Source organism: Numenius arquata, chromosome 2 (genome assembly GCF_964106895.1).
Source record: "Numenius arquata chromosome 2, bNumArq3.hap1.1, whole genome shotgun sequence".
Taxonomy (NCBI): Eukaryota; Metazoa; Chordata; class Aves; order Charadriiformes; family Scolopacidae; genus Numenius; species Numenius arquata.
This window is the reverse complement of record NC_133577.1, coordinates 28,889,575-28,915,026: the sequence shown is the minus strand read 5'-3', so window position 1 is coordinate 28,915,026 and position 25,452 is coordinate 28,889,575. Positions and strand designations below refer to the sequence as shown.

The window sequence follows — 25,452 nt, the reverse complement described above, 5'->3', positions numbered from 1 at the left end:
AGGTAGCATGGCTTCACCAGGATTTGGGGTCACAGACTTGTTATATTGCTGACTTACTATGTGACCTTTGCTGAGTCCTTACAGCAAGGGTCTGACGTACCCAAGCAGGGTAAGGATGGCTGTTGAGGGTAGAGTTTGCTGGTCAATTCAGAGAGGAAAGCTTGGCTAATGCACTAGTTCTGCCTAGTCTTACCTCAATTAAAGTGAACCTTATTGTGGGTGTAAAATACTTAAGTGTTTATATATATATATATACACACATATATATATATATGCATATATATAGTTCATGCATCTACCAGTAGACAGAATAACATCTCTTCCTTACTTTATTGGGCTGTTGGTACTGTTTGTATAGCGACGTTAAATTTTTTTGTCAGTGTCATTACATCTATGTTGTATGTGAACCAGATGGCAGATTTTGGTAACTCTCCCCTTTTATGATTTCTTCTCACTGTGGATAGAATCCTTTCTTTTCTAATGAATAGGTTCATGTTTTAAAGGTATTTTCCAATCTAAACAATTCTATGTTTTTATGTTATTATAGAAGGCTTGGCTAAAATATTCTGCTATAGCTGATTTAATATGATAGCATAGGTCTTGTGAATTATATCCCATAAGCAATTAAAAAATAATTCTGTCCTGAATTAGGATACATACTAAATATTTGCTTGGAAATATAAATTTTAATAAAAAAGAAACCTGTTTATTAACAGTGTGTATTGCTATGGAAGCAGTATCTTGAGAGAACGCATGATGTTGCGTTATATGATGGTACCTTCTTTGCGAAAGAGTAGCTGTGGTGTTAGGGTCAGTGCCTTGCTGTAAACATGCTGCTTGTGCTTTTATGGAAATCTGACAAGATTTGGGTGGCCAGCATCTTCTTCCAACAACTTACTGTGGAAAGCAACACAAAAGATTCTTCTACCCTTATTAACTAAAGATTATTTGTATGGCTTCTTCCATGTTTTAATACCTCTTTAATGTGGGGTCAGTGGCAGTACAGCTCAGTACAGGTTTACGTAGCAGGACTAAGGGGGTAAAGCAAACTGTTTCATTTACAAACTTGGAGGATTTCACTGTATTTTCCATTCTGCTTGACATTGATAAAGATGGTGAACAAAGCTAATTGCCAGTGATCCCCAGAGGCTTCCCTCACCTTTCTCTGTTCTGGAAAGTGACTATTACACCTTTTTTTCTTCTTCTCTATCCTTTACCTGGCTATCAGTCTATAAAATGACCTTTCTTCCAGTCCCTGGCAATTGAGCTTAATTTAGCCTTTCCACAGTTATGTTGTGTTCAGTGGGTGCCCTTTATTCAGATGTGTGTTGACACTGTCACAGAACTCTAGCAAGTTAGAAAAGGAGGCTATGCTTTCACGGGGACTGTGCTTGCTCTTTCCTTGTAGATTTTATTCATCCAGGTGATTAGCGATCTTACTCTTGATTGTAGTCTCTATTTTCTTGCCAGGATCAGAAGCCAGGCTTGCAGTTAGTAAAGTTGAGTGTGTGTAACGACTGAATTTTTTTATTTCCTTAAAAAAAGCAAAGTTCTGCAAACACTGGAATAATTGATTTGCTTATATGTTTGAAGTTATGCTGTTAATGTTACAAGAGATTATAAATATCAAAATAGGTCAGAAAATAATGATATTCTCAACTTTCTATGCAAAATTTTAAGTTTACAGGAAAAGACTTCTTTGACCTCTCTTTCTGCCATTAATTGGTACTATTTTTAATATTACTTTTTTTATTATTTTATGGTTTATTAGAATTTGCTTTTATATAGTTGATCAGATTAGAAGTTCCATTAAAATCTGGGTATAGCCAGTTACTTCTTGATTTAACAAAATAATCCTAAATCAGTACTGATTTTTAATTTAACATTGCAAAGTCTGCTTTCACATGGTGATTGAGCAGGATGTCCATTTTATCTGGTGGTGTTGCTCAGTTTGCTCAGCTTAAGTCTTTACATGGCTTTTAAAGATGTTCTTTGTGATGAGTGGCAAAAGTGGCATCTTGGTGCTTGGCAGTTCTCTTCCTCTGTGTATTTGATGTTCTTTTGGCCACTAGTCCCTGCTGATATGGTTTCCTGCAAGGTATGTGGTGGTGGTGGCACTGCTTGGTCTGACTTTCAGATTTTGAATTGAAAGTATACTCGGTCTGTTACAAAGTAGGAGTCAAAACAAGGGTGAAAGTCAATTACGCCTTTGGTGTTTGTTTGCTTTTTACAAAACATCTGTGATGGGCCCTGGTTGATACCTGGGAATGAACAAATACACTTTTTAGAATCTGTGTCTTGGAGAAAGTAGGAAAAAGAAGTAGCATTAGCCTATTTCCAAATGCTATACCACTTATGCCTTTAAAGGAGACACTTAAGTGAGTATTTGAGAACAGGTGATGTACAACATTATATGTATACTATGAAATAAAAAGTTTAAGTGTTTCATGTCTGGGTAAGGTCAGAGATTCAGTCTCTGGTAATGTAATAAGAGGAAGTATAAATGTTTTTGTGTGACTGCAACTTTTGTAAACATATCTAGAGAGAGGAAAAACATCTATGTTAGGGCTGTTGGTAAGCTAGCCATGGCAGCAGACACTACTGAAGTACAGGAAATGTAACAAGAATTTGGTAAATAGTTGGGCAATTACAAAGCGCTAAACACAGGCCAGCAAATGTATGCTCCTTGCTTTACTTCACCTGGCTTAAAAATAGCCAAATGGACACACCCTTACATTCAGGGCTGTGCATTCAGTACTGTGTCTTTGGCATAGACACACTCAAAAATTAGCTGCTGGTTTATTATTATCATCAGTAACAGTACATTATATTGTTATCATCATCATGAATGTTGGCAGACCACTGTTAAAGTATGGAGTGCCTAGGTTAACAGCATCCCGAAGGTACAAAAATACCATTAAGCTATAACCGCGATGTGCAATATTTTAAGTAGAGAGAAGCAGGGTTTGATTCAGAAAGAGAGTGACAAGGGCGATGATTGTGATTGTGTCATCCTTCACACCACTGTGACTCTTTCTTGGACTAGCACAGCTCTGCTTGAGGACAGATAGCTCTTAAGCCTCCAAGTGTACCTTTGTCACACCACAACTGGGAGGTGGAGAGAGGACAGGGGCTCATTATTTTGGCTCTGTAGCAATGGGGGTTTCTCCATGAAGCTGCTGTCATTCACTAGCGAACCTAAGATGCTTCCTTAAATGCCAAAGCGAGTGTCACCATTAGCACAGTGCCTGAGCTGCTGCTTCCAGCTGTGCTGGGTGATTAGGAGGTGTGAGCTAAGGGATGCTCTTCCTTTCCATGGACAGAAGTTCAGCACATATGAGACTTCCAGTAATGCATGAGGCTATAAAATCTACACTGTCTCCTCGTTTATCTCTGAAATGTACTTCTGTTGCTGGTTAATATAGAGATAGTTTTAAAACTATGCTAGCTTCTTGAAAACATACTTTTTTTGTTGCTCTAGGCGTTCTTGGTACACTTGTAGTTTGTTCTACAGGAATATTGAAATGTGGAAAAGTAATATTTGATGATACATTCTTTATCTACTTTCTTTCAATTCTCATCAAATGAAGAATGTTAGATGTTATATTTTTAGATATGAAACAATAACCCCATTTTATAGCTTGCTTACATAAAAAGCTTTTTTTAATTTTTTTTTTTTTCCCCTTTTGTGGACTATTGTATTTCCATGATTGTTAATAGGCTGGAATAACACTCCTTAATCTTGTATATAAAAAAAATTCTTAGAGTTACCGCAGAAATTAATTAAAGTTGGTCAGCATGACTTGGTGTCATGAGTTTATTACCAGTAGCATTTTTAAGATGTGAGAAGTATGGTGTGTTTCATGTCCCTTCAGTAACAGTCAAAGTTTTGGACAGATTTCCAGTAGTTGCATGAAGTAGAGGAATATAAACAAATTATATCTCATTAGTGGTAATCACAGAGTAGAAATAGTGTGATTATTAGGAGCAGGTATGGTTTTTTGCTTCCAAGGTAGGATAATCCTGGGAAGTATATGCAATAACTTGATGTAGCATTTTTGACTAATTAGTTAGGAGTGCAATTGCAGGGCTCTTCTTTTGATAGACCCGATTTTGTGTGAAGGGCAAAGGATGTGAAACAAAATTTTAATGTGAGACATGAGCTATACAGCTCAGAATTTCAGGTTCCATGTAGATGTGAGAATGTTTCCCAAGACCTGAGAAATCGCACACCACCAGAAATGTTTCTATCTGTAGCTGAATGACTAATAGCATAAAAAAAGTAGCATTTTCCTAAGAAGATACTCTCCCTTCCCCACATCATCTGACCACAATAGTGAACGTTGAAGCAACCTTAGAAAGAGCAGGATAGCTGTCCTCGTGCCAGATGGAGCCATAGAATTGGCTTCCAGCCTGCCGTCCCATGCTGCCAGGAAAACCTGTGAGAGAGTGAACAGAATAGACTATTGACTGTGCTTTCCTGCAGTATCTCCTCCAGAGAAGGCCCTGAGCTTTCTTGTCCAGATGAATAAAGCCTGTAGTAGAAAATACATTTACAGACTCCCATCTCCCTTCTGTTCAGAGTCAGGTTGAAGTTGGGGAAGAAGAAAGCTCTGGCATCCAGGATAGCATTGTTGTCCTGGCCTGCCCGTTGATTTGGGTTGCCTTCCTCACAGTACACTTTAGGGTGGTCAACAGTTTCCTGTGTTCCTGCTAGGAATATCCCTTGGTAGGTGTTTTCCTCTATCAACTGTTTCTTTCTCTTGGAGATTTGTTTTGGGAATGTAATTCATGTTCTGTTTGCTGTAAATCCTCTCCTCTCCATTGCACAGTATTTTGGTCTTCGCTCCATGCTTCCTTACTGCTTTAGATGCTCTGGGCTTGCTTTAGGCAAGGTGTGTGTCCTTGCCCATCTCCTCCTTCCCTTCCTCCCCTGCCTTGCCGTTTTGAGGCTACTGTTAATGCCTTCTGCTTCCCACCTGGCTTTGCCCCTGTTAATAATAGCAGAAATAGAAAAGGGAGAGGCATTGTTAAAAATAAATTCTCCCAGGTCAACTGTGTCTGTCATTTATGGAAAATGAAAATTTAAGTTTAGCCATGCTTTAGAAGTCCCTAAAGGCCTTAGCATGTTGTGAATTTGTGTTTACAATTTCTATGCTTATACTGCTCTGTAATTTGAAAGGTACTATATCAAAATTGTCTTGTCAAGCTGTGACTGACAATTTAAGTTGTAGTCATCTCATAAATTCTTCTGAATTTAGGCTTTACTGTGCATCTGCAATCCACACCTGATACTTTATTTCTTTTCTGCATAGTGCAGTCCATAATATTAATGTTTTAAAATATTAATATGTTCTGCATGAATAATCTTTGCTTGTGGTAAATGATAAAGCCATGAAAATAAGTTTGTGAATTGGATTATCTTTAGTATTAATTTTCTTAGGGTGAATTGTAATTGTGCAAGTACAAAATTAAAATTAGTGCTACAAGGGAAAGCATAAGTGATTAAAATATGGGTAACTTATAGCTAATGTAATATGTAATGACACAATTAGTTTTGATATCTCCCGAGGAAGTTTTTAATTTTTCGTAAGTTGCTGAAAGTTTTACATTGCATTAGGGAATTTATTGTTTAAATTCTTTAAGAACTATTAATGATATCTTATCCATAGGCATTAGAATTTATTAATTATTAGTGGTTGATTCCATTGTGGCTATACTGAAAAGCTACTACGTGCTTTTGGCTGTACGGTGTATAGGATGATGCTGTTTTCCCTTGAAGAATCTACAGTCTTCTTCAGAACCAGTCACAACAGCTAGTTTGAATTATTCAAAACAATATAGGTGAGGCTTACAGAATTTTTGGCATGTGTCTCCACCCCACTCAATGTTTTGAAGTGGGATACAGATACGCATGACAACTTACCTGATGTCCTGGCTAGGAGCTACTGAAAAGGCAGGTATTCTTACTGCTCCCCTGAGTCCTTGCTCTCCTTCCTGCATGCTCCTTCTGCTTCTCATTTGGCAGCTTTGCTGCTTATCTGATCTATGATATACTGGTGCAGAGAGATAACCTGGCAGAAAACACACTTTACCAAAATATAAAAATCTTTTAGTGCCCTTGAATCAAATTATTGCTGGGGAGAGAGAGGAGCTGAGGTGGCTGTTGAACAGATGCATCAAGGTCAGACAGTCAGGGCTGTGCCTTCTGGTAGTAACTAGCCTTTAGTCTGCTGTAGCTAAACGCGAAACCTTAAGTTTAGGGGAATTTCCAAGGCAGTTAGGGGAATATCCAAGCTCTTAGGAGTGTCTTCAGGAGAAGCAGGGATTTTGGGAGTGCAGGACCAACTGGCTTGTTAGCGTGGAGGAGGGCTTTTTCCGCCTTGTAGCCCAACCAGTCCTGGACAATCAGGCCCCACCTTCGTTCTTTTACCTAGTCGTGTTTCTGCCATAGTTTACTTCCCCAGAAGCATTTCCTACCATTAGCTTCAGTATAGTAGAACAAACTACTGCAGAAGTTTTCAGTTGTTTCTTACTGCAAAAAACCAATGTTTTCTTCTGGGCTGTTGTCTTGGTTACATAGGAGTGCCTTGACTTTTCTGATTTTGTTTTTATCACTGATTTTACTTATTTCAGGATCTGTGCTTAATTCCTGCAACTGTAATTCTCACAGCACCTCTGCGGCTGAATGGGAGATTTTATTTAGGGGCCAAGGTAAAGTTTTGAATGATTCCCAGGGCATCCTGATGGCTGTAGGGTTGGCACCAAATGGCACAATTGGTTGAACACCAGTAATTCGTATGCTAACTGAAGCTGCAGTCCCCAGTTCATTTAGCTTTCCTGTTTATCATCTTAACTACTAACTGCCTTCAGCTCAGGGCTTGTTCTACTATTAGCTTGGTTGCTCAAGCTTAAGTGAAATTAAAGACGGTATTTTTTTTAACTAAACTATCTTTTTGGCCTGTGAGTATCAGAGCACCTGATCCTACAGTCAATAGGCAGGAATTGCAATTTTTGGCTTCGCTGAGGATGGCTTGTCTGGGCACTCATGTAGGGCTTGTTCACTGCTGGCTTAAGCAGATTTCAGCATTCAAAGGAAAAAAGCCAGCAAGTGTGTTGAGAAGGACTTCTTAGGAGGGTGTGATTAGGAGTGGTTATGATGTAGAAGTGCAAAAAAGGAACAAAAGACTATCATTGAGAAAGAAGAGGAAGTAAAAATGCTCTCACCAACCATAAGCCCCTTCTTACAATTTAAATGAATATGGCTTATTCATACAATTTAATTCAAATGGCTCATGCAACTGCTAGGAGTGGGTGCTACTGACCTGAAAAGACGATTTCTGTGGTGGTGGCATTCTTGGTTATGGGAAGAAACATGATAGAATAGGGAGAGAGAAATTGAGTCAAAAAGTTTGGTGAAGCATTGCCCTCAGAGGAGAGGTTTGTCTCAGGAAATGTTGAGCATGAAATAAACTACATATATTTCCCATGTAAAAATCTTTGTTCAGTGTATTTCATGCTTCTCAAAGGCCAGAAACTTGTTTTTATTTATTTATCAAGAAAAGCTTGAAAGCATCTTGCTTTAACATAAAGGTTCAAACTGGACTGCCATCTTGGTGTGTGTGGTTTTTGGTGGTTTGTTTTTGTTTTTGTTTTTTTTAAGTACTTCTCCCTGATAAGACAAACCATCACACCTCTTCTTCTTGCTGTGGCCTGGCTGCTGTTTTACCTCACAGAAATAGATCTTGTAGCTCCTTCTGAGATAAGTGGTGTACTGAGGAACACTTGCTATATATAAAAGTATATCTCACAAATTTTACCTCTTCCATTTCTATGCAACTTGTCTGTGTGTCAGGAATAAATTCAAGTACCGCTTTGCAGATCAAGACCCACTCTGGTAGGAATCTTTATTGAATATTGTATGGGATGAGAAAGGTTTGTGCCAGGCTATTGCACTGCAGTTTAATTTACTCTGAAAAAAATTGAGATTTTTTTTTGATCAAGCTCTTGGTCCAGATATTCTAAGCATTGTGTGAGTATTGATGTGGGTCTGTACTTTCTGTAGCTCGCTTTGATTTCTATGGTGCATTGACTTCAAGTCCTCTAGCTGTTGAAAGTATCTTAGTCCAGATTTCTGAAGAAGCAAAAACAGACTGAAGATTAAAAAGAAAAATTGAGGTGGCACAGAAAACCATTTCAGATGTTTAGGTTCATAAGTGTCTATGTTGTTTTAGCAAATGAGATGGGTTACTAAGCTTTTTACGAATTTTATCCACTTGTCATATTAAAACCATCTTATTAGTTGATATTGCTGTACAACAGATGGAACAGCTGTGGAAACAATTTCTTGAAATAGTGTATGAAACTCAGTGTGTGATGATAGATTTATGTGAAGTTTTTGCCCTAGGAAAAAAGAGGCTATGCAGTAATCCACACAAGATATATATTATATTAGGTGTAAAACAGATATAGCAATGAAATGTATTTTATCTTTAATAAAATCTATCACAGAATTATGTTATTTTCTTGCAAAGACTGTAGTTTTGGTTTTATTCTCCAAAATAAGCACAGAATAGTATCTCTTACTCTAAAAATGTCACTTTCTGTGGCTGAGACAGTAGATGAATTGACACTAAGAAGAGTGACAGGTCAGGCATAATAATAGCAAGAGAGTTATCAAGGTTCTTGTTGTAGTAACTGAGTTGCTAAATTAGTCTTGCCACTTCTAATAGATACCTAGTATTTTTTTTAGACATGCAGCTAGTCTTTATGTTTCTCATATGTGGATTTTGCTGCCGCTTAATAGCCTTTACCACTTTGGCAGTCATTTTGATTGAGTTACACTATTTTTTGTAGTTAGCGCCTTATTGTGTGTTCTGATAAGTCAAAACTACTTAAATTAGATTTTTAATGAAAATCCATTAATGAGTGTGGACATGCTGAGCATTGTATGCAAAACAATTAGACACCTCTAAAGACTTAGTGGAAATTTGGGCTGGAGTCGTTTTACTGGACTCGCCTTTCTCCTGAGAAGTGTGCCGACTGGAGAATACTGTTGCATATACATATATATATATATATATATATATATATATATATATATAATATAACACAGGCTGGATCAACTTGTGCTGAGTTAATTGCCCCTTATAGGACTTAGGATTAAAAATAGATAAATGTGTGGGAGATGGTGTGTGTGTCTGTTCAGAGATACGTATACATGCCACTTTTGTTTTTATCTGAACAGGCTATTGTAAGATTTCTCCCTTATGAGGGTTGGTTGTCATTTCCCTCCCTTTCTGCCATCGGATGAAGTCTTTTATACACAATCTTTGAAACACAACTTGGGATAGGGAGTCAATCAAAACAAAGGCAGGCAGTGCTCACCTTTTCAATTTGTCTTGCTTGTGTATAAAACTGAAGATTTTCTCAGCTGATGGGTATATTTTAATGCAAGTATGAGGAACACAACAGATGAAGGATGACCTTGTAGTTCAGATACATATTTGGAGGATTAGAGCCCTTGTTTTGTCACTGGCTTCACCTGGAAAGCTGAATAAGGTCTTTCATTGCTTACCTATTTGAGGGAGATTAGAAGTTTATTGCATTCATCTATATACTTAGAAGTTGTTGATAGCATGTAAAATAGAAAATATTTTAATTATATGTTTGTATATCACCTTCAGGGCAATATTTGACCTTAGCCCACTTAGCCCACATCCTTAAAAGTGATTATAGGCAGCAGAAGGCATATCTGCTATAAATTTAATAGTACCACTAGGAAAAAATCCAACACCAACAGGTTTATATGTATATTTAGAACTAACATGGCTTTTAAAAATTGAAAAAAATATGTACTAATTCTGCCAGAGCTGAAGGCTTTGCTGTGCAAAACTTTATGGCCTGTGCAATTTGCCATATCAGATTATTGTGGTACTAGATCATGTGATAGTTCCTTCCAGTTTCATAAGCTGTGAAACTTGCTTGTCCTTAGGCCAAAAAAAGTGTGTACGTGTGGTAAAAAAAACAGTTTAACTGATACCATAGAAGAACAGAAAAGGGGACAGTGGAATCTGAATTACAACAGACTAAAGAAAACCTCAATATGAAAAATTATTTACCTGAGATGGGTTCAGGAGACATAACCAAGAGACCTGCTCTAAGCAGAAGGGATAGTAAATATTTCTGGGGAAAACTGATCGTTAAGGAAGAACATGTCAGTTTTTTTAAAGTACTGGTCTGCCATGGATGATACTGTGGTATAAATCACTTACAAATCAAAGAGAGAATTTAGCAGATTGTTACTTTAGCTTCTATGTATGTATGGTATAAAGGGTTATGAAACATGCTTTCTGGTTTTTGCATATATGTGTAAAAATCTCAGAGAGATTTTTGAAAGGTGGGACCTACAGTCCTTGTTTTCCCTAGAAAGTTACAAGGCTGTGGCCCCTCTGTTTAAAAGAATAAAGGGGAAGTGGAAAATACAGATCTGGAAGAGATTCATAATTTCTGTACAAGATTTGAATTTCCTGAAGCTGAGATCCATCTGAAGGAGAGGATAAAAGCTTTTTAAATGAACTGAATTTGTTAATGGAAAAGATCTCTAAGAACTTATACGCTAGTGTGGAGAGAAGCTGGATTTTGAGCGGGGCAGTAGAAATTTATGTCATTGTATTTGCCTGGGAGAGCTGTGGGCTGGAAGCACCAATGCTAGATACGTAGCTGGAGAGCCTGGGGTTGTTTGCATGGCAGCGTAGGGGTGGTTAATCTGCCTGGTGGTGGAAGAGCACATGGATATCATGGTCTGTACCAATGAACATTGAATTTACCCGCAATTCTGAATATCCTGTTTCAAAGCTGGTTTTTGCCTCTTATCTTGTTACTGAGTCTTGGGAGGAACTGAATTATTAAAGGACACATGATGCCTTTGAACAGGTAGCTCTCAGCAATGTCAGTGTTTTGTGTGCGTGGAATACACTGGTGTTTCGCTTTCTGTTGGGGGAAGCTGTTGTAGGGCTCTGGTCACTTCTCCTGCAGCGTTCCTTCCCTTATTAATGTGCTTTGAGGCAGATGAAATAATTTACAGAACTCCCAAGTGCTTCAGAAATAATTATGGAGCCAAATTCCTTGTCCTTAGAGATTGCCTGGGAGTTGTGACTTTGGGAATATGTCTGTTCAGAACCACTGTACTGTAGAGTTATTAATTTTTAATTTTCAAATCTTTTTAACACTTCTCCTCCCCCCATGGAGTCTTATGAGCTGTAACTGTCTGTACACATACTATTTTATGACCCTTGTATTTAGGACTGCTTGTGAAGCAAGTATCTGTTACTCATTCTCATATGTTCATAGGCTTTAATTACAAAATCCATTTATACTAAAAAGTACTTTACTAGTAGCTGTTTGTTATTAATTGAAAGATTATGCTTTCTTTTCTGCTCAATAACACATAAGGATTCAGTATCAGTTTTAACAACTGCATTTGTTGGGACATCTCAATGTCAATCCATTTTACCGCTGGAAGGTAACAGTATTTTTAAATATTCATTTTATTTTCCAGATACAGTCACCTGCATTGTGTGTTTACCTCTCTCCCTTTTGCTGTAAATTCTTTGAGGCATGAAATAGCTTGCCAGTTGTGTCTTATGTTCAGAAGTTAATGAATGGTTATCAGTTTATTGCAGATAGTAACTTAGCTAGAAACCATAATGCATGCATAAGCTCATTGTGTAGGATTTTTGCCTTAAGACAATGTTTAATCAGTGGTTGTAAGTTTAGTGATGTCATCCCAGGCTGTGTTTTCCCCCAAACACCTTTTGGTCTCTGCAACAAAAACCTCCTCCTTCCCTGCTGTCCTATCCCATTCTAAGAGCAGACGAGGTTAGAAACTTCTTAGCTTCGAAATGCTTCCAATTTTGCCACAAACTTTTGTAGCTTTTAGTAGAGCATGTGTTTTGGCTTTATCTTATGATGAATCCTTAGTATTCGTTACAACTGGTGGAAATAAGTGACTCCTAGTTTTTGCCAGGCTTGTACCTATGCAGTAAAGTCTGTCCTTGACATGTGTATGGTGTATGTCTTGTTTACTGCTGCTGGGGATGTGAGTTCACAATCAGGAGCAAAATCTCTGTGGACTCACTCCTGCAATTATCTCTTATCAGAATTTCTAATAAAGATATAAAAAGATTTTAATTTTTTTGAACTCATATGTCTCCTAAAATTAGTATTTTCCAAAAGTGCAATATTCTTGTTCACATGTGTTTTGGTTTTATGCATATGTATGCTTGTTATGCAATAAAAAAGCTGGATTAATTTTAACTGGAAGAACAGTATGTTCCCTTAAAATTATCTTGTAGCTGAAATAAATAGAAAATTATATTTTAGCAGTCTCTCAATAATTTAGTTCTTATTCTTGGTAAGTAATTTCCAACCAAATTTAGATTATTTTAATTTAAAAAAAAATCCATTAATTCCTTCTTTTTGATAATTATTTTACAGTTACTGATGATATATTTAACAAATAAATATGGTATGCATTTGGGGAAACAAGTTTTATTGTAGCTGTAAGGTTACTCCTGGCACTGTGTACTACAAGGTGATACGGTGGTGATAGGCCACCAAATCAATTTGTTACTTAATGAGATTTACCACAAAGCTTTTTATGGTAATGGCTTCAATATCAGGCTTTTGGAGGAATCCTTCATATAAAAATTCTATTTTATTCTATTTAAAAAATGTCATAGCAGTTATGGAAAAATATTGACAACACTTAGACTATTTTTTCTTGCTTCACATGAGGCTTTTCATATATTTGGCATAATTGTGTGTTGACAGAGCCTCATCGACAGAAAGTTCACTCTCATTTTACATCTGCAGTAAGCATAGACATTGTATGTTGATGTGATTGTGGTTCCTACAGCACTGTCCATGATGAGTGTTTTCCAATTACACAGTTTAATTCCCTAACCTATTTCAGCTGTAGACTTACTTAAAAGCAAATATCACTCCTCCTCATGCTGAAAGATTGTAAGCTTCTTAATTATGCCACGGGGCAAGGGGATGTCAGTGCAGCTGCTCTTCTTGTGCTTTGCTTTAAACACCCAAAGAGTAGTGTTTAGGTGGTGCTAGGGTAGGTATTTCTGGGTGCTCTGTGTGGAGGGGAGGTGCTCGACGCTTTGTTTCTGGATTACATGCTATGAGCAGAGCCTGGCCCTGAGTCTCTTCAGAAACTGTGGTTTCCTTTCAACACTTGTACCCTGCAACAGCTGCTGGGGGTTCACCCATGACCAAGACCCTCTGGGGCTTGGCTTTTCTGTGTGCTCCAGGGCTGAAGAGTTTTCTTAGGGAGGGACTGATTTGTCCTGCTTTGTCATGTAAGCAAAGCTGTTTCCCAGTAAGATGAAGAATTTTTCCAGGACATGTTGCTGTAGTGAGGAAAAGCTGTTCCTGGCGAACACAGGTAACAGCAGTGCGGGGAATGAACATCCAAGAAGACCAATGCGGTTTGAAGAGGAAGTAAATGGACATGATTGTAATAGACACAAAACAAACATTCTCTTGTGTACTGCTTCACAATACGCTCATCTGAAACTACATTAGATTAGTGGGAGGGAAAAATAAATTTCACCACATGTACTATGGTAGTGTCTGATGATTCATATGAGGGTAGGGGGAGTCGTGCTTTTATTTCAAGATTTGCTTTTTTCTAAGATTGTTTTCCAACATTTAAATGTTTTTTATGTGATGAGAGGTTTTTTTTTTTTTAATTTTTTTATTTTTTTTTTTAACCTGGGAACATAGTCAACAAAACCTTAACATGACTAAAATAAGAAAAATGTTTTTTTTTTAAAGTCATTATGTCTGGAGAAAGCCTGACTTGCAATAATTTTGGTTTGTTTCTAGAATTACCCTAAAACAAGAATTATCCAAGAAAAAAAATATTTTTCTATATCAGACAAAACCACTATTCTGTTTGCTTTGTTTTTCATAAATGCAACTAAAAATTTTTGCTTATCTTTTCCCCTAAACTCGCTTTAAATACTCAACATTGAAAAAGTTAGTGGGTCTAAAAAGGCCTAGTAGTGTGCTCAGGTTTTTTTAATTGCATGCTCAGTTTCTTTGAAAGGATGCTTATTGAAAAGATTGATACCAGACAAAGAAACAGTATTTAGGTAGGACGTAACATGTTGTAAGCATGCATAAGGAACTGGAAACTAACTCTCAAAGATATGAATGGGAAATTGATCAAAAACACTCTTAAATAGTTCTTGCTTTTCTGCTGAACTTGCACAGAAGCCTCCAGGTTTAATTCTGCTTAACCTGGGGTTTAGGAGCGTGCATGAGTCTAATCTGTAGGAATTGGTGATACGGAGCTTACCCTTTTCCCCTCGTGTGGGGAAGACTGAATATTTACATTTTGTGTGAACATTTACCACTTTTGTGGTTTTGAACTGTTGGAGTGTTTTTAATCACATCAAAAATGCGGACTGCAAATGGACTGTATTTGGGAAGAGAAAAGCGTTCAACAACATTCGGTATGTTGTTACTATGTATTGGATATGCTTAGTGTATTTTGTGTATAATAAAGCGACCTGTCCCATTAGTTGACAAATCTCTAGGCACTATGAGGGTTTAAGGAAAAGCTGGTAAAGTTATGATAGCGCTGCTCCTGATGTGAAGCCTAATGTTTTCCTTATTGCAAATATATTACTTTCTTAACTCAATGACAATTTCTTTAGATAAGAAGTAAGATAATTTATTTCAATAATTCTGTGGGATTTTTTTTTTCTTCAGTTGCACTGGTGACTGATCCATTACTTAGAGCTGTAGGACTTAAGACTTAGACAACTCCATCTTCATGACTGCTGAAATTCTCTGTCTGTATACACATAGATAAGTTGGAAAAAAAATAAAAAGGCAAAGTAACAAATGAACTCTGTTTACCCGCTTGCAAAATGAACAGCAGAAAGAAAAGCAAGTGAAAACCACCAAAATGAAATTAACTACAGCTTGATGATACTTGGCTTTTGTTTTTTAGGCAGCCAGAGTGCAGTTGTGTATCTCTTTCCAAGGGAATAGGAGCTTGTGCTCTACAACAGTAATTCTGATTGATGCCTTCCATATGCCTCTGCTAATCTGAAATTTGAAGTTATACTCTATTTTGGAGATGGTTTTGCAGTTGCAAACAGATTTTTCAATGAGTGTTAAGTTTGTAGCTCTCTTTTCCCTTGTGAACACAAGGTCTGAGTTTGAGATGTGTAAGCGTGTCCGCTCTTGTTGAAGTGAATAGACATTGGACATGAGATGCAGGAGATGTATCATCTTGTGGGATTGAGCTGTTTCCCTACATTTGTGACTTAATCAGGCTTTGAACTCAACTTTCAGGAAATGAATGCTTAGTCCTGCTATTTCATTTCATTAAGATGCTGCGGTGAATTAGAAAATTATACTTCAAGACTACATGAGAACTCAGAACATCTGTTTCAGCGCTGGTGAAATGTGCATTTCACATGCCTGGTGCAAGCAAAATAAATCCTTTAGATATCCATATATTTTGGTATTACATTTTTATTTAACCCCTTTTAACTTTTTGCTTTTCCCTCGGAAATTATTCCTCTGTTATTTGCAGAAGACCTGAAACATTTTTCGTTTGCTGAAGTTACTTCTGGTTAAAATTTGGACTCTGGATTTGGATTTCGATGCTTAGGAAATCAAGTTTTAATTTTAAAGGCTGATTTATGTACAGCGTGTGTACAGGGAAGGTCCTTTTGGTGTTTTTTTTTTTTTTTTTCCCTGCTCTTGTGAACTACTCTGTATAACATTTTGTGATACAAGATGTGGATCACTCTTGGTACCAAAGGACATCAGACTCTTTCTCTGAATGTTTGTATGTTAAATAGTCAAATGTTGAGAGGCGTTCAGTAATGGAAAAGATTATTTATATCTTCAGATTTCCCCCCCCCCCCTTTTTTTTTTTTTCTCCTAACAGCAAGTGGAAATTTTGATAACTTATGCTTGTTACTGTCTGTGCAGTTCTATTGAAATCTCTTGTTCCTTCCTCATGATTGATCCCGTCTTATGACACTGGATGGCTGACATCTTTCTGGAGGTTCGTTCTGCAGGATAACTCAAAAAATCCAACCCAACTGGAGAAGGAACTGAAATTTCAAAACAAAGATGAGTAGGGAGTCCAATCATGGTGATTGTGTAAGCTGGGTTTGTTCCTTGTGTTCAGACACTCCCTTCGCTGGCTTTAATCTGCAGATTCTCCTCCAGATGTAAACATACTCTCAGTTCTTGTGGTTATCTTTCTGGCCGATGAGGAAGCATATTCTAGATTGAAATGCAAAGTTATCTTCAAATGATAGATCTGTTTTATTGAGAATTGTCTAGCAGGATGTGAACAATGAATATGGACCACTGTGTGGCTAGAAGATGTTCAATTTTAGACATCTTAAATCAGGAACCAGTCTTGTATTTATAGTGCTGAAGTGTTTAAAACTACTTCTGTAGGCACTAGCTATAACCTGAATCTCTGTACGTCTCTAAGAAGTAATTATTTCCTTGGTCTGGCTATTGATGCTTGATGCATTTGATGATGACTCTGCCAGCCAAGAAATGAAATTGCTAATGAGAAACAAAATCACTATGAAGAACTGAAAACATGAAAGTTAAGTCAGGCTCTGAAAAAGCTGTACAGATTCTGCTTTAAAAAAAAAAAAACCTCCTCAATATATGATATAGAATGTAAAATTTACATATGCTGTTGCTATATGGAATGAATAACAAGTGTACCTGTGACCTGAAAAAAAAATAATCTCAATTGTGGATTTTATTAAGAAAATATTAGATAGTATTGCAGTCTTCCACATTCAGTTGGAACAGTCTGTGCACAAGATATATATCAGCTGCAGTTGCTATGAATAACTGAGTATGTTTTACATCATTCATCGCTATGTGATCATTTCTGCAATCATAGAATTTTCTGTGAAATGTTTTTGGTGGTTCAGAATTAATTTAAAGCATACAGAGTGCAGTGGAACAGTTATCTGATCATGTGACACGCAGGCAGAAAGATTTATTTGATTAAAAAAAACTTTGCCAGCTGTTTTTCTTTCTGCTGACAGGTATATTTTGTATGTGTATGGATTTTAAGGGGGTTGAATTTTACAAGAGTTCTGTCTTAACTTTAGGCAGAGTCAATTCAGTATCATTTCTAGTTAAAAGATGTTCTTTTTTCATGGTTGTCATACATACCAGCTGAAAAAAAAATTGCTAGTATGCCACAGAGAAGGACAGGGCTTTTATTTAGCTTTAGTTTTGCAATTCAGGACCATTTTTAATCTAACAGTGACATTTTCCTAAGACTAGTTTGCGTCATGAAACAAGAAATGACTTGACATCATGTACTCTTCAGCTGTTTTGTGGTAACAAGAAAAATCCCGTTCTGCTGAAAAAAACAACAAAAAAACCCCAGTAACAGTTCTGATGAGGGATGTGTATTGCTAATTAGTAAGTTATAAGGGGGAGAGTATAGCTCAACTGTTATTAGTTGCATTCTGTAAGTGTAGGAGAAACTAGGTTACGATAATGCAAAAGCAATCTTGTGAACAGAATGAGGTATGGTTTTAAAATGGAATGTGCCTGGTCTCTTAAGGTGACATTTTTTTGTGGGGCAGGGGTCTGCAGAAGGGTGAGGTCAAGAACTGAAAGTGAGGGGTGCCATGTGATGGGTACTGCTGCCATTGTTTGCCTCCCCAGAGGGCAGGTGAGCTTGTTTTCTGATTAACAAGAGAATGGACCAATTTTAGTAAGCAACAGGATGCTATGCCAAGTGGAGCTGTCAGAATGTCCCTGCCTAACATGCTGCCTAGTGGCACCCCAGATCATATTCTTCAAGAGTAACACTGGGAAAAAATGCATTGCAGAAGTTTAATGCAGAAATGACAGAAAGAAAGTGGTTGCAGGGATGTCTAAGGAAACCTTTTTTGTTGATTGGCCTGTAACTAACTAGAGCTGAAGAAGCAGGATATGCATCACAGCTGCAGCTTTGCAGCTCAGAAACAGCTGGTGGCCCAAAGGCAAGGTGCGATTGATGGCTTTGTTCTGCTCCGTCTACTACGTGTTTCCAGCAGGTGCAGTGTGGTTAAAAGCCCAAAGCTTTCCCCTTTTATCCAGAAACTGTATGTGTAGCTAGTACTTAACAAGAGACAAACCAAACCCTGCTTTGTTTCTTCTTAATTAGGAGATAAACCTTGGAGTTTACTTCCGTTACATGCTGGATCTGGGCTTCATGATATTCAAATTGTTCTGAGTCTGTTTGTTAATTTGTGTTTATTTTACAGCTTCCTTAGCTGTATATGATGTTGCATGGATCCTTTTTTTCCAAGAGTCAGTTATGAATTTTTATGGTATTTTTGAATATGGATTTTTGTGTTAGTTCTTATGTGTCTTATTTTAAACCTAATAGAATTATTAGCCAAGATGATGCTCTGGTTTCTCTCTCCTATAGAACAATCCAAATCAATGAGAATATATGCAAATTTATTCAAAGATTATGGGGAGACCTCCCAGACATATTTATAGCTGCAAGTCATCTGTATTCATAGTCCATCACCTGCAGTGATTTTACTGGTCTGAATAGTGGACACTGTCCCACTAGAGACAACTTTGATTTCTTCAAAACAGTTTAAAGAGTGAGCTCTTTCTTTCTTGTGTTCCTGTTGCTAATAGGTGGGCTTCCTGACGAGAAGCCTTACCTATTGTTTTGGTAAGGGTTCAGTGTTGGGGCTACACTGTTCACCAAGTGCCTGCAGTACAGCACTTAACAGGACTCTCGGATGATTCTGCAGGGTGCAGAATAGCGCCAAGTATCCAGGCTATGGTTTCCAATTACTCTTTTGTATTGTGTTTATGTAACAAACACAATAAAAGATAAAGATTAGGTTTCAAACTTTGTTAGCTTATAAATTTGAGTTAGGTATTTATGTTAGAAGTCTGCTTCTGAGCAATAACTTCTAAATACATACAAATATAGGTGCGCATTTTCAAGTTTGCTCAAAATTAAGGATGTTTTGGAATTTGGAAGATAAGAATAGCTGCTAGAAATAAACTTAAGGCCTACAAGTATTATATTACTGCCTAAGGTGTGCATCTTGAACTCAAAAACTGGATTGGTTTGGTTCTGGGAGGAGCAAAAGATAAAGGGTGAAGTAGTTTTGGTAGAAAAAAGCTCAAATTTCAAGTAGTGTAGACTTACTGAAATTGTGTACTACACTAAGAATAACATTTCTTTTAAAGTCACAATTAATCTTTTGGCACTGTCAGTAGGTTCACTTCTAATTGTTAAATTGTAGGGTTTTCATCAGTCAGCCGCCAAGCTTTTTGTCAGGTATTCATACAATGATGCAGCCTCTATGGTATTAGCACACAGTGCTAATCACTGGGTTGGGTGTCTGTGGCCCTGGTACCACTTCGTGATGGCTGATGAGGTTTGGAGTTCTGTGAGTATTTTTTTGGTTTCGAAAGGATGGCTTTAGCTTGCAAAAGCAAACTTTGCTATTCAAAGATTAGAATTTCTTTTGCTATGCAACTGTTATTTCAAATATAGTTCTGCATTAAAATACAGACTTGAGACTGTGACTTCTGATGAAAAGCCATCTGTTATTACAAATGGAGACATTTTCAAGGGTGTACTTATAATAGAAGGAAAAAAAGATAATTCTGTTTCAAGTTAAGTGCATTAATCCTGGTTAATGTATTTAGTCCTGGCTAATAAATTTATTCAGATTGAGTATTCCTTGAATTTATTTCATTAAGAAGACTGTCTTTGTAAGAACATAATGATTGACTTTCTAATTGGTGTGAAATATCTAGAGTTCTTCCACCGAAGTAGAAGAATTGTGTAACCTGTTCCAAGTAAATGGATATAATTCCAAGATTCACAGGCAGTCTAAAATATTTCTATATTCTTTCAAAGACTGTAATGATGGTCATATGTAGATACTGGGTAGTTTTTCTGCCATATGATCTTATCTTATTTTTATAAGATGTATTTTATTTATTATTTCAATTAAAGTAGGATGTCCTGCATATATCTTAAATATTTTGCGTGCCACAGGCTTGGTAGTGGTGTATTTTAGAAGTGCGATTAATAGGCCCACATAAATACTCTCTGTGAGGCAGATTTAAAATAAAAATTCAAATTGATTTTCTTTTTTTTTTAATTTATTTTCCAAGTATGGCAAATATCTATTGCAGGCATTTTATAAGAATGGTCTGTCCAAGCAATTTGAAGATGTCAAAGCATGCAAGTGTTTTCTTGCTTTCTTGTTCTAATCTTACTCCCAATTGGTCTCAGTAACTGTACCTTATGTAGATTGAAATTCATGCCAGCACGGGGGCTTTCATAAATCCTCCCTTATTTTAAGGCCCGTATACTTTTAATTAGATTTTGAAAGTGTTTTTTTCCTAGGTATTTTTCTTCTTAGAATATGGCTTGCATTTAGGAACACAAACGTCTGCTTTGTTAATTAAGTTTACAGAAGGAAATACAGTGATATCATGTGAAGGGGTATGCCAGGCTCAGGGCATGCTAAGCCCCTCTGTGTCCCGTGGAGCTGTTAGGATGTGCAATTTGAAATTGCTGAGATGAAGCAGTAGGTGGAGAAATTTGTCTGGGAGCGTGTGTGTGCTTTACTTTCAATGGGGTGGCATGGCATGCTGGCCAGCAGTCTGATGGACCACGTGTGCTGTAGCTTTGCTGTGATGGATGGTGCATATAGTTTGGATGGGTGAGATTCAAATGCCTGTACAGATGGCTTATCGTGAGAGAGGGCAAAGGAAGAGAAGTTTGTTGTCCAAGAAAGTATTTCAAAAAGAGCACTCTCTATGTAGGTAGCCAAAGGATGGTGACTAGCTGATCTGGTCAGATCTTCCAAGATCTTTTTTGCAGTTAAGCACCTGTGCACCACTGAGAGGAGGCTAAATGTTGAATTCTTTGGATGGGTATGCTTACATTCATATAGGTACTGCAAATTTTGGCTACAAACCTGTAAGATTTCTTCTTAAACTTTCTGTGAATATGTGGCTTTCTGACAACCTGTATGTGTTTATCTGAATCTGACTTTTGCTGTCTTTAATCCAAATTTTAGATCTATTGATTTAGAGAGATGAGTTTTGGATCCATAAAGCTACAGTGAAGCAGCCTGGTTTAGGGATGCATCCTGACTTTTAGTGGTCGGGACGATGACAGTACAGATAATTACATGGTTAATGAACTGTGTGGATTTTTCTATAACCTTGGAGAGATTAGTTACTCTCTGGTTACAATTGTGATGTAGTTAATGCATGTACTGGAAGGATTTATCTGCTTACAACAAACTAGCAGAGGGGTTCTGCTTCAGGGTAGTGAAGTTGGCCTATGCAAGGCTCTGCTCTCAATGTCGTTTCAGTTGTATTTGCAAGTTTTCTAACCTGTGCGTTGCAGGTACATTGTTCCTGTGATTGGGACTTTTCAAAGTGTTCCCTTCAGGTTTTCCATTGGCTGCTTAACTCCTCCAGAGCTGGAGATGTTGGTATCTAGTTGAAGTGTTTAAGGTATCTTTAAATCTGGCAAGGGACGTCAAGGACAACAAGAAGAGCTTCTTCAAGTATAGCAGTAGCAAAAGGAAGACTAGGGAAAATGTGGGCCTGCTGCTGAATTAGGTGGGTGCCCTGGTGATGGAGAATACAGAGAAGATGGAGTTACTGAATGCTTCAGTCCCGCCCCCAGTCCAGTCTAGCCTGCTAAGGCCAGCTCTGAGGAATCCCAGACCCTGGAGGTAAGAGGAAAAAGTCTGGAGAAAGGAAGACTTTCCCTTGGTTTAGGAGGATCAGGTTAGAGATCGTTTAGGCAAACTCAACACCGACAAATACATAGGTCCTAATGGGATGCACCTACAAGTGCTGAGGAAGCTGGCAGATGTTATTGCGAAGCTGCTCTCTATCATCTTTGAAAGGTCCTGTAGAACACGAGAGGACTGGAGGAAAGCCAGTGTCACTCCGGCCTTCAAAAAGGGCAGGAAGGAGGACCCAGGAAACTACAGACTGGCCAGCCTCACCTCCATCCCTGGAAAGGTGATGGAACAGCTCATTCTGGATGTCGTCTCTAAGCATGTGGAGGAAAAGAAGGTTATTGGGAGTGGGTGGCATGGATTCACCAAGGAGAAATCATGCTTGACCAATCTGATAGCCTTCTGTGATGGATGACTGGCTGGGTAGACAAGGGGAGAGCAGTAGATATTGTCTACCTCAACTTTAGTAAACCTTTTGATACTGTCTCCCATAGCATCCTCATAGGTAAGCTTAGGAACTGTGGGTTGCATGAGTGGACAGTGAGGTGGATTGAGAACTGGCTGAGTGGCAGAGCTCAGAGGGTTGTGATCAGTGGTGCAGAGTCTAGTTGGAGGCCTGTAGTTAGTGGTGTTCCCTAGGTCTGGTCTTGTTCAATGTATTCATCAACAGCATGGATGAGGGAACAGAGTGTACCCTCAGTAAGTTTGATGATGGTACAAAACTGGGAGGAGTGGCTGACACACCAGAAGGCTGTGCTGCCATTCAGTGAGACCTGGACAGGCTAGAGTATTGAGTGGAGAGGAACCTAATGATGTTCAATAAGGGCAAGTGTAGGGTCCTGCACCTAGGGAGGAATAACTCCATGCACCACTACACCTTAGGGGTTGACCTGCTGGAGAGCAGCTCTACGGAGGAGGAAAGGGGAGTCCTGGTTGGACAACGAGTTGACCATGAGGCAGCCAACATGCCCTTGTGGCCAAGAAGGCAAATGGGTATCCTGGGGTACATTAAAAAGAGTGTGGCCAGCAGGTCAAGGGAGGTCATCATCCCCCTCTGCTCTGCCATGAGGAGGCCACATCTGGGGTACTGTGTCGAGTTCTGGGCTCCCCAGTTCAAGAAAGACAAGGAGAGAGTCTGGCAGAAGGCTACAGAGATGATCAAGGGTCTGGAGCATCTCTCTTATGAGAGAAGGCTGAGACCTGGTTCTGTTTAGCCTGGAGAAGACTGAGAGGGGATCTCATCAATGCTTATAAACATCTAAAGGGCGGGTGTCAAGAGGATGGGGCCAGACTCTTTTCAATGATGCCCAGCAACAGGACAAGGCGCAATGGGCGCAAACTGGAATGCAGGAAGGTCCATCTGAACATGAGGAAAAACTTTACATTGAGGATGGCAGAGGTTGTGCAGTCTCCGCCTCTGGAGATATTCAAAACCCACCTGGATGCCATCCTGTGCAACCTGCTCTAGGTGAACCTGCTCTAGCAGGAGGGCTGTACTAGATAATTTCCAGAGGTCCCTTCCAACCCCTACCATTTTGTCATTCTGTGAGTTACTCTTTGAACTCTGAGTAACTTTGCATGGCTTCAAATAGTTTCCAAAGTGCATTTAAACTTGCAAAGGTTAAATGTTTTTACGTTTTTGATGTAGTCCACTTATCTCTTGCACTTTGTATTATATTGTGTTTCTGTTTTCCATAACCATAAACATTCCTGACAAAGGGCCCATCCTGACTTCTACAGTCTTCATCGTAACCTCCTGAACTTTTAGCAAGGTGATATGTTATTTTCAGTCATTTTCTTATTTGCATGAAAAAATTGATAGCTGGTTTGTTTCTTGCTTTCATTGCCTTATATATCACAAGTATAATATTTGGCTAGTTAAATTTATCTTTTTTCTGTAAGCATGTACTGCTCATAATTTGATAATTATTTGCAGCAGATTTTATTCGAATTATGAAAGTAATATAAAATATATAAATGTAAAAATATGAAAGTATTATGAAATTAGTTTCTATACACAGAGCTACTTGGATTCTTCTTTGTAGGAGGATCTATACTGTAGAAATTCAGGAGTAAAATGATAATAATGCAAACAAAATACCTAAAGTTCAATTAATACCTTTGTTGTATCAGTGTTCTATGTTATGAGATGTCTTATGTTATGAAGATTTTAGGTTGTTGGTCAGTTTTAATGTCTTAAAATTATGAGCTGAATAGTTGAACAGTGCTAAGTATTTGTAGCTGAGAAATATCAATAACTTTAAGAAAATGAAGGAAGAATTACAGGCTCTTTCTTTGGGATTTCAAGTCTTTGAAAAAGGGTTAACACAGATCTTTAAACTTGCTAGTAAATAGCATATGCTTTCTCAATAAATTAATCAGTTTTTCCTCTATTAGGAACTTTTAAATTCTGTATAAGTAATGCTTCTTGCTGCAGGTAAACTTCAGAACATTTGGACAATTACATTTCCACACTCTATTAATTGTTTATGATTTTTCTTTTTATCCTGATACTTTTGAAAGACCAATATTTTGTCAAAACTTCAAAACCCTTTTTCCTTTCCCCTCCTCCTTGTTTCTGAAGCGTTTCCAGGTTTTTTTTTTTTTTAAAGTAGATATTTAAAACTTCTTTTCTAATTTGCGGTACACAATGAGATGCAGTTGACCTTTTTTTTTTTTTTTTTTTTTTTTTTAAATTTTAACAGCCTTTTAACAGCCACTTCATCTATTTTATATTCTATTGAGTTAGACTAAACCAAAATGCTTATACATAAATCAGGCTCTCTGCTCTTGATTGTTGTGGGCAGTGATGCACACACCAATTCTAATAGAATTTGCAGGGAAGAAGTCAATTGAGTTTCGACAGGGTTTGTGTAGGATCCATAAACTCCCACGGGGTAGTTATCAAAGATGTAACTGTATGCAATGGAGCATAACAGAGCTAATGCCTTTTACTTACTGATTCTTGATTGAACAATTAATTTGACAGTGGTCACCATGCACTTTGCCCTTATGAGATAGGTTTGATAGTACAAACAATCTTACAAGACATTTATAAGCTTCAAGGTGATTTTAAGTTCACAGGTAATTCTTCCAAAAAGCTAGTTGGGTATCGATTATCAGAAACTTTACTTTTGCTCTCTAGGGTGTAGTTCAGTCAATGTGTTTTTTTTCTTAATATTATCACTGTTTTATAAGAGACAAAAGTTATGTGTTTGCCAAATGCCATTTTAAATCTTTGTTTTAATTGGTTGGCCAGGCTGCTGCCACATGGCCCCTCGTAAAAGGAGGAAAAATTTCCTAGAAAAAGTAGAACATGTACATTCATGTCTGTGTGTGTGTGTTTATTTTTGAACAAAAATTACCTTATGACAGACCCATTTTTGGTAAATAGAGCAAAAAAGAAAGATAATCAGTTTATAATCAGCAGGCACAGCATTGAGTAATGCCTCTTGAAAATTTTTTAAGGGTTAAGAATAATTGCAAATTTATTTTGGGGCTATTTGCCTTAGCTATAATATTTATGAGTGATAATTAGACTGACTAGAATATTACTGTAGTAACAATCCTTATAGCAAAAAGGGAATATAACACATACCTTTTATTGTGTACAGTATTA

The 25,452-nt window shown here is 37.7% G+C and overlaps 1 protein-coding gene across 3 annotated transcripts in view; it reads left to right on the top strand.

Moving 5' to 3' along the window:
* The window catches only part of SMYD3 (SET and MYND domain containing 3), a 422,465-nt gene that overhangs the window by 2,103 nt on the left and 394,910 nt on the right, over window positions 1-25,452 (top strand). The window contains exon 2 of one of the 3 annotated variants that reach the window (XM_074168177.1): window positions 3,989-3,991. The exons of the other annotated variants lie outside the window; for them this stretch is intronic. Coding sequence (XP_074024278.1) covers window positions 3,989-3,991 — 3 coding nt within the window. The remainder of the gene's footprint in view (window positions 1-3,988; window positions 3,992-25,452) is intronic. 3 annotated transcript variants of the gene reach the window in all.